Below are 13,660 nucleotides of genomic sequence, written 5' to 3'. Positions count from 1 at the left end.
ATCCATAACATCTCAGAGATGTTCTCTGGGTCTTCTGGAACATCTCTGTATCTTCTGGGTCCTGCACCAGGAGAACAAACTACCCCCATAAAGAATATGTGAGGTCATCAGGAGAAAGTCCCAGACAATCTGCTGTGCCCTGGAAAGATGTAAGAGGGATCTCCCTCCTGACGAAGGCTGGGCAGGCACCTGGTGCCCACAGACCCTGTAGCCATGGGTCTGGATCAGAGGTTCCCACATTATGGTCACCTGAGGAGCTTGTAAAAAGAAGTATGAAGCCAAGACTCCACCTAAGACTAACAATCTGAATCTTTTAAGGTTGGGATCGAGGCATCCATAATTTTTAAAAGCAAACCAGGAATGGAAGGAGGTGGAGTCACCGAGTAGCCTCATCTGTGGAGATGGTCATTTTGCCTTCCCCAGCCACAGTTCAGGGCAGGGTTCTTAACAACAGGTCCACGAGCTTGATTTTAAATTCAAAAAATATTTTTCTTCTGGGGACGTGTTGTGCAGGTGTGATACATTTATTAAATAATACACAGTATACTGCGGACTTAGTAAGGGGTCCGTGGAAAAAAGGTTAAAAACCCCTAGTCTAAGGAAAGCAGGACAGAGAAAGACGAATAATATACATTAGTAAGAATATCAAGCACCTCTCAAACACCCCTGAAATGTTCATGTCCTCAATCCCAGAAAGATTAAAGGATGTGTCCAGACTATGATATTAAGTGACAGAACTAGGTGCGCTTAATTCCAAAGATTTCCAGCTTCCACTAAGCACCGCTGTCTGCAACATGTTGAGAGGAAGCTCTGAGACAGGCAGAGCCAAGCCTGCATGCCAAGGCAGGGGATCCTCACTGCTGAGAGTGAGGGGAGCTCAGAGCTCCCTGAGAGGTTCTAACACCTCCACAAGGGGTGTGGAGAGAGGTCAGAGCAGAGGCGAGCCACCCACAACAGAGGCACGCTCTTGGGGGTAGGTCCCGGCTGGCATTCCAGATGGTTCTGCAGGCCCTGTGTCCAGCAGCAGCAGCTCTGGAGCCTCCATCTGAGCATCTGAGCGGGAGGCAGGGTGGGGTCATGGACTGGGTGGGGTCCACAGCACCCTCTCTCTCTGTGGCAGCAGGAGCATCCTGCATGACCCCAGGGAGGTCACCGGGGGCCTTTGTTCAGACTGCTTCCAGCACAACTCTTCCCTCTGTCCAAATCTGCTCCCTTCCCTTCCCCAGCTGGTGATGCAGGAGTAGTTCCTAGTAAACTTCCTGTGCACTCGTCTAAGTCTCAGGGTCCATTTCCCAGAGCCTATTCTACAAAGGGCAGCTTCTGCCTCCCTGCCCCAGCCTGGGCTGGGAGGCCAGAGAGCAACACGGGAGGGCATCCACAGGTTCCAGGTGGCAGGGACCGAGGGTGGGAATGACAGAGGCTGGCCCTCAGGCACCAGAGCCAAGCAGCAGAGGCCAGAGGCTGTGGTCCCAAAGTGGGTCCAGAGTCCACCTGAGAAGACAGAGGAGACAGCTGGCATCGGGGGGAGGAGGGCTGAGCCCCAGCCAGGATGACGGAGGACATTTCACCTGGACTCTGATCTTTTAAATCACACACGGGAAAACAATGGCTTTCTTCATATTGGAGTTCACCTCAGTAGCAAAGTAGAGCTCTATGTAAGAAAAGGATGAGAAACAGAGGCCCAGACAGGGGACTTGACTTCCACGACGCCACTCGGTTTCTAGGTGGAGGAAGCAGAATGCAAAGTGGGCGGTTTGACTCCGTCCTCGAGCTCTTCCCCGCTACGCCACACTACCTACGAGAGCCACCGAGGGCTTCGTCTGATCTGCATCGGGGAGCCCAGGGAGGTCCCGGGCTTCTTGGAGGCAGACTCCACCCGGGCAACACCCGGTGGGCCTGGCACACTGCCAGGTGCCAGGCTCAATGCCACCCCTCGCAGGAATGTATGCGCTTTGAAAGAGGGCCATGGGGTCGTCTTCCTAGGCCACCCCTCCAGCCAGGGAGCCTGTGATTGGGGGCAGAGCACCTCCCTGAGATGCTTCATCCAACAAGGCTTGGCTCCGCAAGCGTCACTCACCTGCAGCAGGTCCGGCTCACCAACAGGCCACCTGGGCCCGAGACCAGCGCCCCGTAGCCAGCACCACCTGATACTAACATCCCCTGCCCGCCCCACTCTGCCCCATTTCCATCCCTCTTCCCCTCTTCCCACCGGGAGGCACACAGGGTTCTGAATTCAGCAGGCCTCTTGCAAGCCTGCTCCCAGCCCCACAACCTCTCCCAGGAAGGCAGCAGGGTTCCCCCTCTGTGCCGGATGCCACAAGCTGAGCCGCAAGCGTCCCCAAAGCATTGCTCTGGCTCTGGATAAAACTGAAGTTGTCAGCGTGCTAATTAGGGACCGCGAGAGGTTGGGCACACTGACTGACAATTAATGACTTTATCTCTCTGTTTCCTGCTGCTGCATTATTAATTCATTGGGCCTCTCCATTGGGGCCAGAGAGAGAACACAGACTACAGAAGTTCACATTTCAGTTTGAGGCTGAGATGCAGAGGAGGGCTGTTGGGGAGAAGTGTCAGTCCTTGGGGACAAAGAGGCCACAGTGTGGAAAAGTCTCCTCCCACAGACCTGCTTATCTAGGACTCCATTCTGCAGAAATAAAGGTGCAAGCTCAAGGCAGCTGGCCCGGCAGACAATGTGGCCCACAGACCACATGGCTGTGAGACCCTGCCCGGAAACCCCCCGAGAAGATGGCTGTCAGAAAGACCCCGCGAGAGCCCGGCCACGGGAATCTCATTTGGAATTAGATTTGGGATCAAGGGAAAGCCGCGGATACCCTAAAAAGGCCTCCCCATTGGCCCCCTGAGAAATGACAGGTGGGGCAACCAATCAGAACAGCAAACAGACTTTAAAAAACCCTGACCTGGGGCTCCAGGAGCACAACTCACCCTGCAGTATGTCCGCTGTGCATGCCTCGGACCATGTACTTTACTCTTTTCTTAATAAAGTCTACTCCCTTTCCAAGAAAAAAAAGAAAGGAAAGAAGGGAGGGAGGAAGGGAAAGACAGAGAGAAAGAAAGAGAAAGAGAGAGAGAAAAGAAAAAAGAGAAAAGAAAAGGAAAGGAAAGGAAAGGAAAGGGCAAGTTCATAAAGGTACATACAAGGAGACTGCTGCACTACTGCTAGTAATTACAAAGCAACTGGAAACCCCCATTGAGAAGGGACTTCTTGAATAAATTACATGTTAGAGTGTTAAGGAATATTATGCAGCTTCAAAGAAATGTTGTGGATATCTTTTGAGACACTGCCAAAGAAAGATGCCCAGGACATATTGTTCATATTTAAAAAGTGAAAGAAGGAAAGAAAAATGTAGATCTATATGTGTAATATGATGCCATTTTCATGACAGAAAGAGAGGAAGGGGTTTAGGAAGAGAGGAACAGCTTGTTCCCAGCACAAGCATAGAAATGAAGAGGGGAGCAACCCCCGCGGAGAGCGGCTGGCTTAGAAGAGGTGGGAGGGGGGTGAAGATGGTAAGTGGGGCCACCACCGCCCCCACCCCAAAGGGCACTGTCCCCAGAACTGACTGCAGTTTTGGCCTACTCTTAAGAGCAGAAAGGGAATTGCCGAATTCCTCCCTGCTCTCATTATAAATATGGGCGGAGACACAGATTTCTCACCACTAGCAGCAGTAGGTGAAGGGGTCACATTTTAGCGAGAGCAGTGAGCCTGGGTGACATCATGGGTGCCTTGCTCCAGCGGCTCTGCAAGGAGGTTCCCAGGCAAGAGACGAGGAAGGGAAGAGGCAGAGAAGAAATGGAGCCCCTCCTTCACTCACACCACCCCGCTTTTCTTCATTCCCTCTGCTTTGGGCTTTGGAAAGAGAAAGAGGAAGATGGTGAAAGGAGCCGAAAGCAGAAGAGATGAAGGAGGAGGAGGTGTGGGTGAGGTAGGAACCTGGCTCAGGCGCAGTCCTCTGAAGAAGCGCCATGTCTCGAGAGGAGGCGCTGCCACGGAAAAGAGCCTGCGGATTCAAAGGGGCTGTCTCCAGCATAATGGCGGCATAGCCTGGGACCAGTCCATCTACTTCTCGTTAACTTAAAACGAAAAATATGAGATAATGTTTTTGAGAGTCTTGTTTATCAAAGTGCTTGAAAAACTGTAGGTGTTCAACTGTATTTTATATATCTGTACATGCAAACACGTGTCCACACATACAGAGTACGTCCGTGTTCAACAATTTCATATATATATACACACACACATATACATAAATACATGTGTGTGTATAATCAGCCAAAAAGGACAGAGCAAATCCCTTCAATTACATTCACCTCTTCAGCACCGGGTATTTCGTTTTCTACATGTGACTTCATCCATCCTGTCCCATCCAAGAGAAACCCCCCTTTGACTCATCATCTGCAGCTATATATTCAAGTGAGGTCTCAAGGATGGAAAGACGGAGCAGGGCAGTGAGGGACGGGGACACAATGGACTGAGGTGGGAATCCCAGGGCATTGCAAGGCCCTTCTGCCTTCTGACTGCCATTTCCTTACCTGTGATTAGACGGGTGACTCAGTCCCTTCTAAACTTCCAAGTGAGAGCACTATGGTGCAATACAAGAAAACAACCACTTGGGGGCACCATAAGACAGGAAAATTTACCTCGGGATAAAAAGGAAATGTGACAAATTGTGCAGCACGCACTAGAGGGCCCCGCTTTGCCTATTTTCTTCAGAAAGATGCCTAAGGGGGCAGAATCCCTTCAGATCTGGAACACGTTCAGAAATCTTCCCCTCTGAAGATATCCAGACATGACCCATGCGGCTGAGAGGAGGCAGCCAGGTGGAGAGCGACTTGCTCACCTGCCCCTCTAAACAAGGACAAGACTCTGACAGGACAAGGAAGCAGAGACCTCGATTCAGCCTCTGTCCAAAACCTGGGGCAAGCAGCCAGGACTGAGAACCAGGCTGCAAGGCTATAAACTCTTCTCACCGACCTCCTCCTCCTCGGCTTGGCCCCTGAAGGGAAGAACGGCACAACCACCCAAGCCCTGGCTCCCGGCACTGTGCTCTGGGGAAGACTTCTGCTTTTCTTTGGAGCACCCAGTGGCTTCTGCAAAAGAGCAGAGAGGCTGCACGTTCATTCTTTAGGCAGGGGCTGGCCACGCTGCCCACGCAGCCCTGCCGAGCCGGAGGAGAGCGTCAGCGGCACCGCATCCAAACCTGCGCGGCTCAGGCTCGCCATCCTGCTTATTCCCACAGCCTGTTCTCTAGGGGAAGCTTTTCTAGAACTGCTGGGAGGTTTGAAGGGGAAAGCAATGCAGGGAAAGGAGAATCATTAGAGACGAGACCTAGAAGGAAATAGAAAGAAAACCTCTTATTAAAATAATAATTCCCCAAGGAAAGGGGCGTGCTGAAGTTCCCCCAAAGGGCCCCTCCTTAAAGGAAATCTCTAGGAGTCACCCTAATCGTGTCACTTCCCAAGGGGAGCCCAATTCTCTGGATTCTCAGTGGCTTCCTGTTCCGCTCAGAATTCCAAGAAGGCAGGGCATATGCTACAGGTCCCTTCTTGGCTTGCGGCTTTAAATGTGTTGTTGGCTAGTGAAAACACAGTGTGTTGAAAGCTCGTGATTTCTGTCTTCCCTTGGCACCAGTTCTGGTTTCTGCAAGCTTGTTATACTACAGCCCTAAGAGCCTGAACTGTTTCATCTTCAAGGGAGGGGGTGGTATCATGCAGGGCTGCAAACTCAGGTGCCTTCAGGGTCAAGTAATTTATCTAAAAAAAGTGAATTAGCCCTGCTTAAGGCAGGAGAAGTGGCGGGGATTATAGTGACCTGGAGAGTCCATGCCCCTCCTAAAAGCACACCAAAGATATGGGCTCATCCAATCAAACCTTTCCAACAAATTCAGCCCATGAGACCTTATCAGCAAACACACTGCATAGGTTATAGTAGCCCAAGAACTGAACCAAGTGATGCCTGGTTTTGCCGGCAGGTGGCAGCACATGGAATGACTTCTCCACTTAGACTAGATATGCTTGGGGCTTGGCTGCCTTCCAAGAGGCGAGAGAAGAAACGGGCCCAACTCTGGAATATGTAAGCCTTGCCTAATAAAAGAAAACAGGTCAATAAGCCAAGCACTCGATCACAATGCTTGCCCTAATGAGACTTACTCCTATGATAATGAAACTAAGCCTAATTATAGTTAATGCCTAAGAGTAACCTCCTGAAAACCTCCTTGTTTCTCAAATGTGGCCTCTCTCTAAGCCAAGCTCTGCAAATAAACTACCTTCCCCCCTCACACACACATGGGACAGGACTCTCAGGGATGAGCTTCCCTGGCAGAGTGATTATTCTCAAGGGTTAATCAGCACAGTATTTGGAAAAAGACATTGACCAAAACTCAAATAACATAGAGTTTTTATAGCTAAGAGATTTTAAAGTGAGTCAGGTGGTCATTCCAGAGGTTTCATGTATGCAGGTCTCAGGCAGTTTTCACAAACTGTCACAGTAAACGAAGCCTCAAATAAAAGTGCTCCCGAGGGCTCTGGAGACATCTAGACACCGTAGACAAGCCACAAAGCCTCATGAAACTAACACCCTCTTGGTGGGCCCAACCGGGAATAGATGAAAATCTATTTCCCCAATATAACATAGTTATACTATAATTCCCCAAATCATGATTCTTCTACTCCTTTTTTTAAACCTATAATTTTCAATGTACCTGTTAAGTATATTTCTCAGAGACTTAAATCTTTGGATTGTTCATAAGCCAGCTGAGCCTTGAAACCCAGCAGAGTTGCAGTCAACTCTGTTTTTCAGGCCTAGCCTGGACAACTAGCAAAACAATGACAGGAATGAACCAACAGGGGATTGCAAAGCAGTGTAGCCAATGTGGGAAGCAATATGGCAGTTCCTCAAAAAGTTAAATAGAGCATTACCATATGACCTGGCAATCCCACTTCTGGGAATATACCCAATGAGAGTGAAAACAGGGTCACAAAGGGTACTTATGCACCAATGTTTATAGCAGTATTATTCACAATGGCCAAAAGCTGGAAAGAAAACTAGTGTCCATCAACAAATGAATGGATAAACAAAATGTTGTCCATATACACAAAGGAATATTATTTGGCCATAAGAAAGAATGACGTTATGAGACATGCTGCAACATGGAAGAACCTGGAAAACACTATGCTCAGTGAAATAAGCAAGACACATAAGGAGAAGATTGTATAATATCACTCATAAGAGATGAATAGAAATTCACGGAGATAGAAAGTAGATTAGGTCAGGTGGAGGAAGATAGGGGAACAAGTGTAAACTTTATTAAGTTTATTAAATTGTTTTTTAAAAGAGTCAAAGAAAGGTTGCTCTCAGAATATACTAATATCTGTAATTTTTCCTATTATCTTGGATATTGAAGTTTAGCTCTTGAGGGGAAAAACAAAGTTAAATTACTAACTCACACAGCTAGATGAGAAAGACACATAGATTTGAATATGAGCACTCCAGTTCAGAGACTATGCTTTCTATAGAGCAACCATATATAATTTCTCATCCAAACTGTCACAATTTGAGACTGAAAGGTAGGGGAGACAAAGGGAACTGTGAATAAGTAGCAGACTCAGTAAAGTCACTGCCCTGGGATTTAGCAATCGTGAAGCCATTCTACAAGCATACTGGAAAGGAACCATCAATTAAATAGACGGCAGAGGGTGGGAGACGGATTTCTCACTGTCGGAGTGGGTTACAAATAAGTCAGAAGGCCAGAGCGACCCGTGTGCTGACAGGCTGGAGGTAGAGACGTCGGTACGAATGCGTGACTCAGTTACTGTAAATATAGATTGTTCCACGTGGAAATATTTTTAAGTATATATACACAGATTAGTATACCCACATAATTTTCTGGCACTGTCAGCTGAGAGGGCTGGGCAAGGACATGCAAGTGGCAATGAGCACACTTAGCATCCAGATACAAATTTTAAAAGCTATATTTCAATAAAAGAAATGAAGGTTCCTCATGGGGAAAAAAAACAAATTTGAATGAGCCAACAGCATGAAGCTCTGGAGGAAACATCCCAGGCCGATGGAAGAGCCAGGGCGGAGGCCCTAAGCAGGAACAGGCCTGTCCTGAGAGAAGGCCAGGGGGCAGGCGGGGGGCAGACAGGGCCAGCGGGCGAGGGAGGGGGTCAGGAGAGAGCCTGGTTGGGAGGCCATTGCAGTGGTCTAAGAAGGCACGGGGGTTGGAAGAGATGGATGGTGGTGGGGAATGGAGAGGTGTTTAGTCTAGGAATATGCCGGGGAGATGGTGTTGGTGGGGTTTGCCAATTTACCAGAAGTGAGGGAAAAGGGAAAGAGAGAAATAAAGATACTTAGAACTTTGGGCTTGAGCCATTCGGTTGATGCTGGTGCCATTTACAAGGTAGGAAGGACTGAGGAGCCAAGGTTGGGTCAGGCGAGGATCAAGAGTTTTGATTTAGCCACATGAAGTTTTAGATGCTCGTTTAAACCACAGTGCAGAGATGCCAGCCAAGCATTTGTCTCTGAGAACCAAGGACACGAAGAAAATTGACACTTGGGAGTCAACTGCAGGTAAGTGGGCCTGGTTCAGGTCATCCAGGGAGAATGTGTACACAGAGAAGAGCGGAGGCCCAGAATAATTCTGGGGCTCACCAACAGTTTGAGGATCTGCCCACCAGCAACTGTGTCTAATAAATACGGTCAAAATTTACAACAGAGTTACAACGTAGGTATCCCTGCCCACCTCCACTTTAAAAATTCAGAGAGGTTACAACCTATCCAAGGCCTCAGTTTACGAGCAGTGTCTTAAGAATTCAACCCCCAAAATGTGTATTATTGGATTCCTGTCATTTGCCCCAGGCTGCGCTAAATCCAGCAGGGGCTGCTAAAGTGGGCAGAACACCTGAGAGGAACAAGCGAAGGCGCTGGAGTCAGAGGACCTGGGGTGAATCCTGCTTCAGCCCCTCCCCAGCTATGTGGTATTGGGCAAGTAACTCAATGTCTTCAAGCTCTAGTTTCCCAGTGGGCAAAATAAAATTATCAGGGTTTGTGTGTTTTTTCATTCTGCTAATAGGTATTACGAGTTTATTATGTGCCAGGAAATGTGTTAAGTGACAGAGACACAACAAGGAGTAGACAGACCTCTCTGCTTATAGTCTAGTGTGGGGCACAGACTTGTAAATAGGCAATTACAATGGAGTGTGATAAGTGCTATGATTATGGAAATACCACTGCCATCTTTATGGGGAGTAAGTTGAACTTACTTAAGTACCATGCAGACTTTAAAGTTCTTCCTTATCTATGTGTGATAATAGTCCCATATGTGAGAGCCAAACTTTTGCATGAGGGCAAGCATGCAAAAGTTTGGCTCTCACATATGGAATGTTTCTAGTCCCTATAATAGTACCTATTGTTTTCATTAGAGCAAATAATACATGCAATGCACCTAGTACAGAGCCAGATCTCCATAACTAATGGTGTCATTATAAAGACGTATGTTTTGACCTTGCACCTCCTCTAGCTATGGGGCTCAGTTTTTCTCTTCTGTAAATTAGGAATAATAATAGCTAGCTCACAGGATTATTGTGAGGCTCAGATGAGGTAGTATATATTAAAGCATTTTGTATGCTGGAGGGAATTACACTAAAGTATTAATAAAAAACTGTTTCAGGGAAGCAGACAAGGATCAACTGATAGTGTGTCTGTCTGCCATATGGAGGGTCCAGGGTTCTATACCCAGGGTCTCCTGACCTGTGTGGTGAGCTGGCCCACGCGCAGTGCTGCCGCACTCAAGAAGTTGCCATGCCATGCAGGGGCACCCCCACGTAGGGGAGCCCCATGTGCAAGGAGTGCACCCTGCAAGGAGAGCTGCCCAGCGTGAAAAAAGCACAGCCCACCCAGGAGTGGTGCCGCACAAGGAGAGCTGACACAGCAAGAGGACATGACAAAAAAGAGATGCAGTTTCCCAGTGCCACCCTGATAATACAAGCAGATACAGAAGAACACACAGCAAATAGACACAGAGAGCAGACAACGGGGGGAAGGGAAAAGAAATAAATAAAATAAATCTTTAAAAAAAAAAAAAGTTTCATCCCTTTCACCAAAGCTGCAATCCTTAATACACAAGAAAGTGTTAACCAAGAGGTTCTCATAATCTATACACTGGCCCTGAGGAAACCTTCTAAAAGGTTCTTTGGGAAATAAAATTCTGCAGAAGAAAATGTGCTTCATCCAAATCTCCTAAAGTACTTTTCATAAGAAAATGGGGACCCTTCACTGCAGGTCTCCTCCTACACTCTCAACTTCCTCTACACCCAGCCCCTAAGATATACCCACTCACCCAGCCAAAGACTAAAATGCTGGAAGCTTCCCCAGTTGGTTTCTAGTCTGCTTCGTGCTCCACCAGAATCCTGACTCGGCTCCAAGGATGCAGGGTTTGTAAAGCTGGCAGTGTGTGTGTGTGTGCATGTGCGTGTGCATGTGTGTGTGTGTGGTTGGGGAAGAAGAAAGTGCTGTGGGCGGTCAACTGTGTGGGTGGTGCACAGGGGCTGGAGCTGAGGGAGGGGCTGGAAGCTGTCAGGGCTGACCCACAGACATCCTTCCTGATCTACTACTGTAGCAAAAGACCAGGAGGCCCCTATGCTAGTGCCAAGGAGAATCCTGTATACAGAATATGAGTCAGGAAAAGCCAAAGGGCAGGAGACAGAAGGAAAGGGGAGGCTCCATCTCTCCAAAGTACAGAGTAGACACAGATTGCTGAAGAAGGGCAGAGAACAGATTCCTCACTGCCTTGGCTGGTTGTTCGACTGTGAGGACCTTGGACAGTCAGCAACTTGCACAACCACACAGTTGACCCAGAGAACTCGGCTTCCTCCCTCCAGGAAGATAACTGATTACAGTAGATATCAATTCCCCTTATTACATGTATTTTATTCATTCAACAAATACTTTTTGTGAGCCAACTATATACTAGACACTGTTATAGGCCCTGAATGCTAGAGATAAAACAAAATCCCTGCTTTCAAGAAGTTTACACTCCAGTGTGGGACAGACACACACTCACAAACGTAGGTGGTCTGTGTGTGTGTGTACCCATATTGGGGAACTTTAGTAAGTGCTATGACAAAAATAAACCAAAATCAAGAGGGAAAGAGAATGTCAATGGAGAAATGCTATTTCCATAGGGTGAGCTGGAAGGAGTCTCTGAGCAGAGACCTAGACGAAGTGAAGGAGGAGCCAGGCAGGTGTACAGGGAAAAGCATTCCAGAGGGAAAAGCACAGGCAAAGGCTCTGAGGTTGGAGTGGACTGGCAAGGCGGCCATGTAACTGGATTGAGTGAGTGGAGGAGAGATTAAGATATGAAGTCAAAGGCGCAGAGAGAGGAGCTCTTGTAGGGCCTTGTGGGCTCTGCTAAGGACTTTGAGTTTTGTTCTGTGTGTGACAGGCAAACACTAAAGATTCTGAGCAGAGGCTTGCGTGATAGATTTCAGAAAGATTTTTGATGGAAACTGTACTATTATTTCCAACTCCTCTATAAATTGGAAAAAAAAAAAAAGGAATCTTGGCAGTAGGGAGGGAAATAGGCTGGAGGGGAAGAGGAGGGAGCAGGGTGGGGTGGGGTTAAGAGGTTGCCATAATCCTCTTGGGCAAATCACTTAGTCTCCATGCCTCAGTTACGAAAAATGGGGGTAATAATGGTAGCAGCTTCATTTGATTGTTCTAAGCATTAAATGAATTTATATTTGTAAAGTACTTAGGCACCTGGCACCTGGTAATGCCACATAAGTGTTTCTGGAGTAAAAATGAAAGGTGGCATGAACCAGGGAGCCAGGCTAGGCCACATGGCAGGTACTGAGGGGCACGAGCAATGCGTAAGACGGTCTCTGCTCTCAAGTTGTTCAGTGTCCTCTGGGAAGACAAGACAGAGGTACAGAAAAATACAGTCACTCTGAATATGGAAGGAGCTCGAATGGTCATCTGGCTCCCCCTGCCATGGTTCAAAGCCATGATGAGGTGGTTCCCTCAAGCTCAGCACTAATTCTGCCACCCTGGGATGTAGACCCACATTTCTCAACCCCCAAGCCAGGGCTCTTCCCGTAGTGGCCAGCTCAAGGGTGGCTGAGATAAGAGGGACAGTGGGAATTGGAGCAAAAGGTACTGCACCAAAAGGGGTCAAAAGCATGGGTTCTCATGCCAGACATCCAGGGGTGAAGCCCAAGAGACCAGCTCATCTACCTAAACTTCCACTAACCAGAATGTCCACTAAAACCAGGGAGGTAAATTCTGCCATAACCAGCACCAAAAAATATCTGTTACTAGTCTTTCTGCACTTGATAGCATCTAACAACTCAGCTATCTGAGGCAAGAGGAGATAAATCAGACCACAGAACATGCAAATGTGCAGAATAAACACTGGCTTCCAAAGACAAATCAGGTCCTTCTGTAGGATACCAACCTGGGGCGACTGAGAAACACCATCTTCCTTTAATTCACGACTCCTAGGAACACAAGCCCAAGTCCTAAACAGACATTAATTAGGTTACAGTCGGCCTAAGACAGAACGTAAATCCTTTTGCTTTACACGACAAGAACAGAGACAAGGTCTTGGGTGGCCACAGATCTTGCTCAGTGTCCTCCATCTGCGTAAGGGGGCCTGCCCCAAAACGGAATCATCCATCCCAGGATGACATTAGAAAGAGCAGGCGTAGCAGCAGTTCCTGAAGGAAAAACGAGATAGAGGATTCCCGTTTGGATGGACTTTTCATGATTTTAGGGTTCCTCTTTTCAGGCCAAGTAAGTGTGGCACAGACCCCAGTTCCTCCTCCACAGGACCTTGGAAAATAGGAGCGGGGGAGGGGTTGGGAGCGGGGCCAAGTGATTCACCCCCGCTGGACAGCGGGAGGGCCCAGGGAGGTCCGCCGAGGGCTGGCGCTGGCCAGTTAGAGCAGGAGCTGACGCAGCCCTCCTTAGCTGCGCCGAGGCACGATGCATCGCCCCCTCCTCCCCGGCAGCCTCTGGGAGCCCGTCAGCCCCCTCCGGAGCCCTCCCCCCCTCGCGGGGCCCCCCCGGCCCCCCGGGCCCCTACTCACTCCCACTCCTTGCGCCGAGCCTGCGGGGTGCTCTGCATCTTGTGCGCCTCGTGGGCCTTGATGATGTCGCGCTGCTCGATGAGGCCCCCGCGCCGCCGCTTCATGACCTCCGGGCTCACCGGGAGGAAGGGGCTCGAGCCGGCCTCCAGGGTGGCGCCGCCCTCCCAGCCGGGGCCCTCGCCCTCCTGCACCGGGAAGAAGTTGTCGAAGCCCGCGGCGGCGGCGCGCGGGGAGCCGGCCGGCGAGCTCGCCTCGTCCAGGGCGTCGGCCTCGAGCAGCGCGCACTGCTGCGGCCGCCATGCCTCCTCCCCGGGCAGCGCCAGCACGTGGCGGCGGCGGCGGCCCGCGGGCCCGCGCTCAGGGCTCCCGCCCGCCGCGGCGCAGGGGGGCTCGGGCAGCCTGCGGCCTGGGCTCGGTCCTCGCATCTCGGGCACCATCCCAGAACATTGCTCTGCGAGGGGCGCGGGGTGGGCGAGAGAGAAGGGAGGGGGAGGCAGGGAGGTGTGACGGAGAGGGAATGGGCAGGAGGGAAACAGAGAAGAGACGGGGGTTA

General features: G+C 49.5%; 1 protein-coding gene across 1 annotated transcript in view; it reads right to left on the bottom strand.

Moving 5' to 3' along the window:
• Positions 1–13,294, bottom strand: part of CACNA1E (calcium voltage-gated channel subunit alpha1 E) — a 439,591-nt gene extending 426,297 nt beyond the window's left edge. The window contains exon 1 of the mRNA XM_004461851.3: positions 13,108–13,294. Coding sequence (XP_004461908.2) covers positions 13,108–13,211 — 104 coding nt within the window. The 5' untranslated portion in view covers positions 13,212–13,294. The remainder of the gene's footprint in view (positions 1–13,107) is intronic.
• Positions 13,295–13,660: the final 366 nt, after the last annotated feature.

The sequence above is a fragment of the Dasypus novemcinctus genome, chromosome 13, assembly GCF_030445035.2.
Source record: "Dasypus novemcinctus isolate mDasNov1 chromosome 13, mDasNov1.1.hap2, whole genome shotgun sequence".
Lineage (NCBI taxonomy): Eukaryota > Metazoa > Chordata > Mammalia > Cingulata > Dasypodidae > Dasypus > Dasypus novemcinctus.
Note: the sequence above shows the minus strand (reverse complement) of the source record. Positions and strands in the feature narration are given on the sequence as shown.